General features: G+C 40.0%; 1 protein-coding gene across 1 annotated transcript; it reads left to right on the forward strand.

Annotated features, from left to right (window-relative positions):
* The first annotated feature begins 49 nt into the window (after positions 1-49).
* On the forward strand, positions 50-3,452 carry MRPL20 (mitochondrial ribosomal protein L20). The gene is made up of 4 exons (XM_070759194.1): positions 50-264; positions 1,661-1,771; positions 2,419-2,496; positions 3,198-3,452. Exons 1-4 carry the CDS (start codon positions 178-180, stop codon positions 3,369-3,371), a joined length of 450 nt encoding a protein of 149 aa, XP_070615295.1. The 5' UTR covers positions 50-177; the 3' UTR covers positions 3,372-3,452.
* The last annotated feature ends 2,699 nt before the right edge of the window (positions 3,453-6,151 follow it).

Genomic DNA, 6,151 nt, shown 5'->3' on the forward strand with positions numbered 1-6,151 from the left:
GACACCAAGCGCGCTCTTTCCCTTTCCGTTTATCTTTTTGTGCAGCGGCAATTGCGGTCCGGCGGCCGGAAGTGGAGGGGGGAGAAAAAAGAAGTTGCACCGCGTGGCTCAGTCGCCTCCATCCCGGCGACCCCTCCGCCGTTTGGTTTGCAAAGCGACGGGTCGACGCCGCCGGCCATGGTCTTCCTCACTTTCTCGCTCTGGGGCCGCAGCCTGCCGACCCACCGATTCTGGCGCAAGCAGCTGATCCTCAAACATGCCCGGGTAAGGCCAGGCCGCAGGGTTAGGCAAATTGGCTCTTCTATGACATATGGACTTCAACTCCCCGAATTCCTGAAGCTAGCATGATTGGCTTAGGAATTCTGGGAGTTGAACTCCACAAGTCATAGAAGAGCCAATTTGGCCTACCTCTGGGCCAGGGGGTCCCCCAATAATCCATCCTCCCCCCCTCCCCAGTTTTCCTTCCCGCCCACCTTCCCTCCTTTGAACCCCCGAGCAAGGGAAGGGTCAATAACTTGATCTTTATGGGAGCTAGGCGGGCCTGGGAGACGGTGGGATGGGAGACCAGGAGGAAAGGACGAAGCTAGAGGTCTTTCATACGTTATATATTCATATAACGTATGAAAGACCTATATGTTATAACATATGTTATATGAATTTTATATATATTCAAATAACATGTTATTTAAATAATATTCAAATAACATGTTAGATTATTTGATAACATAATTATTAAATGGTATAACATATGTTAGGTTAGTTAATAACATATGTTATTTGAACTATATATACAGTATTCAAATAACCTATAAATACACTGCTCAAAAAAGTAAAGGGAACACTTAAACAACAGAATATAACTCCAAGTAAAACTGTGAAATCAAACTGTCCACTTAGAAAGCAACATTAATTGACAATCAATTTCACAGGCTGTTGTGCAAATGGAATAGTTGTGCAAATGAAATATTCAATGAGAATATTTTATTCATTCAGATGTGTGCTTTCAGCTTTCTGCTCAGGAGAACAACGCCGAAAGAACCAGCCTGAAGATGACGAGTTGGACTTCGTTGAAACGTCGCCAGGAATTTACAAACACACACATATACACACTACTGCTCAAAAAAATAAAAGGAACACTCAACACATCTTAGATCTGAATGAATGAAATATCCTCATTGAATATTTCATTTGCACAACTATTCCATTTGCACAACAGTGTGTGAAATTGATTGTCAATGTTGCTTCCTAAGTGGACAGTTTGATTTCACAGAAGTTTGATTTACTTGGAGTTAAATTCTGTTGTTTAAATGTTCCCTTTATTTTTTTTGAGCAGTGTATATATGTAACATGTTTTTGCTGATAGTGAAAAGGAAGGGAGACTACTATAGATCTATTTCAGGCTTATTTGCCCTCATCAAGTAATCATACCCTTACTGGGATTTGAACTATGTATGAGACCTACATATATATGGATCATTGCAATGCTCGATGGGTGGGCTTAAGGGACAGGGTGACAATTTCAGGGTTCGGCACAACCTCCAGTTGTGCCACGCAACACCTTCAAAGGCTGGTTTTGATGAGTTAGGAGCTTCTTGTATCGAGGAGGATTGGGAATATTTTTGTTTTGATCTCTGTGCGTCCTCCTTTCCCTCCTCTCCAGCATTTTCGTGGACGGAAGAACCGCTGCTATAGCTTGGCGTACCGAGCTGTTCGGAGGGCCTTTGTGTACGCCACCAGGGCCAGGTTCCTCAAAAAGAAAGATATGAGGATTGTAAGGAAGAGCCAAAGGCATTTATTTTATTTATTGTATTTTATTTTGTATTTCTATGCTGCTCGCTCCAAATGGACCCTGAGATGTTTATAAAATTATTGTGCATACTGAAGCACCCATTTTCTGCTGGGTTTCTACCTTCTGTAATTGCTGGGGGATCATTTAAGCAAATGTGCTTTTTTTTATTTATTAGATTGGGACAAAGTTGAATAACCAAAAAGAGAAAAGCAAGCAACAATGCAAATACAACAATGTAAAGTGTGTGTGTGTGTGAGAGAGAGAGATGAAAGAAATATGGTCATCCTTAATTGAATATTATATAAAATGTCTTGTGTGTGTTTTTATGTAATAGTTTCAGTTAAAAATGATCAAATTCCATAGCCATTGTCCATGCACAAGTTACGTCTTGGCCTTTTGCCAGGTTTTAAAACTCACCTTTGTTGGCAGGCTTGGGGCTGTTGAGTGTTAACACCTTACTCCAGCCCACACCACGATGTGAATATATATTATTATGGGATGAATGTGCATGATTGTTTTTAAGTAGCAGGGTTTTAGATTCATTTTAGGTTTGGATTTCTAATATAGGGATGGCCCACAGCTATGCAAACATCTTCTTAACTGAAATCTTACGAATATTGCATTTTCAGCTTTGGGAAACCAGGATCGAAGCGGCATCGCTAGAGCATGGTGTGAAGTACCATAATTTCATAAGTGGCCTTTATAAGGTAATTGACTTTGATTTTTTTCCCCCTTTCTTCTATTGTAAATTTCCAGATGCTTTTCAACATTGTAGCCTATAGGCGATGAAAAGACACCACCAATTTAGCATTACTTTTTTTGTTAGTGTTGCTTTATTTTATCCTTTTAAATTTATATGTGGAATGTTTTCTTTTACTTTAAGGTGGGGTGGGTTTTGGTTTATTTATTTTTTTCTGTCTCATTGATGGCCATAGGGGCTATGATTCATCAATGTGAGCATGAGTGAGTTTAAATTTATTTTTTTTTTAAATGGGGAAGGATTGCAGTAGGCTGTCCAAATATATACATAGCAGGCCAAATTCTCTAGTATATATAAAACAATATATATGTTGTACAAAGTTCAATTCTGGGGTTTTTTTCCTTGCTTGAGAATGGTTGGATAGGATTTTTTATTTTTTATTTTAAATATAAGTAATACAAACATAGCACACATATATCTAAATACAAAAAAAAGGAAAAGGAAAAAAATTAATACAGTGCATAACCCATCCTCAGAGACCATTCCCTCCCCCTAATATTTCTTTGTCTATGACAACTAAAATATATACAATATATTCCAATTGTGCCTTTATCTGCTGGTTGGATAGGATAAAAATAACAGGAAATACACATCCAGAATCAGACCAACTCATCTCTCTTTTTTTTCTTTATCTCTCCCACATTGCAGTGTCAATTAGAACTGAACCGGAAATCATTAGCTGATCTAGCTATCTATGAACCAAAGACGTTCAAATCTTTAGCTGCTTTAGCCAAACGAAGAGGAGAAGAAGGACTGCTTGCAGCTCAGGGGGAAGGGAAGGAATCTGAAGGAATATTTTCCCGCCTATTGAAACATCCGTGAAGGGGACGTGCTCCCGATGAGCTCTGCTCAAATCGAAAAGAGACATTTTTAAAAAATAAAAATGGTTTATTTTTTCTCCTCTCCCTGCTTGAACCAAATCGATGATTACTGAAAGTCATCCAGTTTGGGCCTTGGCTTGTGGCTATTCAAATATATCCAGGTATATTGAGACAACCCAAGAAAGGGATCTTGGGGTCTTGGTGGACAGCTCAATGAAGATGTCAACCCAGTACACGGCAGCAGTAAAAAAAGCAAATTCCATACTTGGCATGATTAGGAAGGGAATCGAAAATAAGTCGGTAAGTGTTGTATTGTCTCTGTACAAATCGATGGTGAGACCACACTGTGTACTGTGTACAGTTCTGGTCACCGCATCTCAAGAAGGATATAATGGAACAGGAAAAGGTGCAGAAAGAGCAACAAGAATGATCAAGGAAATGGAGCACCTCCCTTATGAAACCAGGTTGCAACGCCTCGGTCTCTTCAGCCTTGAAAGATGGCGTTTAAGTTGTGACTTGATCGAAGCTCATAGGTAAGAAAGTGAGGACAAATAAAGGGAAATATTTCTTTACCTAGAGGGTCGTTGGTTTATGGAATTCACTTCCAGAAGAGGTTGTGACAGCTGTCAGCCTTGATAGCTTCAAGGCAGGATTAGACAGATTCAGAGATGCCAAGTGTATCAGTGGTTATTGAAAGGGATGTCCAAGTACTGCCTCTATGTTGGTTGAGGCAGTCAGGAGTCCCCTGGGTGCCATTTATTGGGGGTCAAGGGAAAGGGAGGGTTTTGCCTTTCTGTTCAAGATCCCCATGGACAATTGGTGGGCCACTCTGTGAAACAGAATGCTGGACTCGATGGGCTTTGGCCCGAATCAGCACGGCTCTTCTTATGTTCAGGTATCGAGATATTAAATATAACCAGGTATCTCTCATCTGCACTAAGTTGTTGGGTAAAATCTAGCTCAGAGACGTAATTTCCCTCCCCAGTTTTTTATTCAGTAAAACACCGGAAGCAAAACAAAGGGAGAAGAATACCGTACATGCATAAAATGAACTTTACACTAAAGCAAAGGATGACGTTAAAGGGTGTTGATTATTAACATTTAACATATTTCTGAAGCCAAGTTCTCAAAACACAAAAATTCAGAGTAACTGTACGAGGGTGAATTACGCATTGTAGAGATTGCTTGGAGGTGGGAGATACCTCCAGTGTAATCTACCAGATCCCCTGCATGGATTGCCCCATGACTATTTAGGACAGACAGGACAGAAGCAAGAGGTCAGACGACAGAGGTAGCCTCATATTGCAACAAACAAAAACACACATTCAGTTTTACAGCTGCTAAGATTGTCGGATGAGCAGGCACAAAAACAGCCAGGGATGTGATTGAAGTCTGGGAAGTGGGGCCTTTCCTCGGTGAACAGGAGTCCTAATCACCAGCATATTGTAGGAAGTTAACATCCACCCCCTCCTAAAAAAATGAAATATAAGAGATATTTAAAAAAGCAAAATACAGTATTATATAGAATATCCACGGAAATATGCTTTTAGGTAGAAAAATTACTCTTAGTAACCCCCGTCCATCTTTGTCAGTGTGCCATTAAGGAATGGCCCAGCTCATTCATCCCCCTCCACCTTTGTTGGTAGTCTGGACCAGTCTATTCTACATAACAAAGATCTACTGTACCTCCTTCAGACAGCCATATTAGGAACTGCCCTAATTTGCTTTCATTACGCCATCACCCAGCAAGGCTCTGCCAATCCTGAACTTAAAAACACAGCCTACAGAGTTGCCACTGCATGGCATCATGGGAATCTGACAATATCAAGTACAATTAATAAAATGGATGGATGGAATTCTTTATTGGCCAGGTGTGATTGGATGCACAAGGAATTTGTCTTTGGTGCAGATGCTCTCAAATGCATTTGTCAAGAATCATGAGGGGCAACACTTAAAACTGAGCAAATTGATATTAAAGGCTTCTAGTTTTCCCGAAGGTGAAGGCCAACGATTTAAAAGCCAGTCATCAACAGGCCCCAATAATCAACTAAAAAGTCACATATTACAGGCACTGTATAAATACACATACACTCTGCTATTCCCAGAATAGAATAGAATAGATTTTTTTTATTGGCCAAGCGTGACTGGACACAAGGAAAATTTGTCTTTGGTGCAGATGCTCTCAGTGTACATAAAAGAAAAGCTACATTTGTCAAATCATGAGGTACAACACTTAATGATTATCACAGGGTACAAATAAGCAACCGGGGAACAATATTAATATAAATTGTAAAAATACAAGCAACATGTTGCAGTCATACAGTCATAAGTGGGAGAAGATGGATGATAGGAAAGAGGAGAAAACTAATAATAATGAATAGTAATGTTTTGATATGTTGTGAGCTTCCCTGAGTCCTCGGAGAGGGGTGGCATACAAATCCAATAAATAAATAAATGCAGCCTTAGTGAATATTTTGATAGTGGTGAGGGAATTATTTGTTTAGCAGAGTGATGGCATTGGGGAAAACAGTGTTCTGATATCTAGTTGCCATGACAACCAGCACAAGGCCCATATAAGGAAATCACTTCTGATTGTGAGCACACTTGGTAAAGCTTTTTATGTCAGTAATAATAGGAAATGCTGCAGTGGATGGGACCCCAGGGTGATTTGGTGTATGTTCATAACTGAAAAGGGAAAGGAGGACTACAATGCCCATAGTTCTGAGCTAGCACGGGAACTATCATCAGAGGTTTGTTTGTTTTTTAACGAAATAACCAGAA

The sequence above is a fragment of the Erythrolamprus reginae genome, chromosome 8 (assembly GCF_031021105.1).
Source record: "Erythrolamprus reginae isolate rEryReg1 chromosome 8, rEryReg1.hap1, whole genome shotgun sequence".
NCBI classification, from domain to species: Eukaryota; Metazoa; Chordata; class Lepidosauria; order Squamata; family Dipsadidae; genus Erythrolamprus; species Erythrolamprus reginae.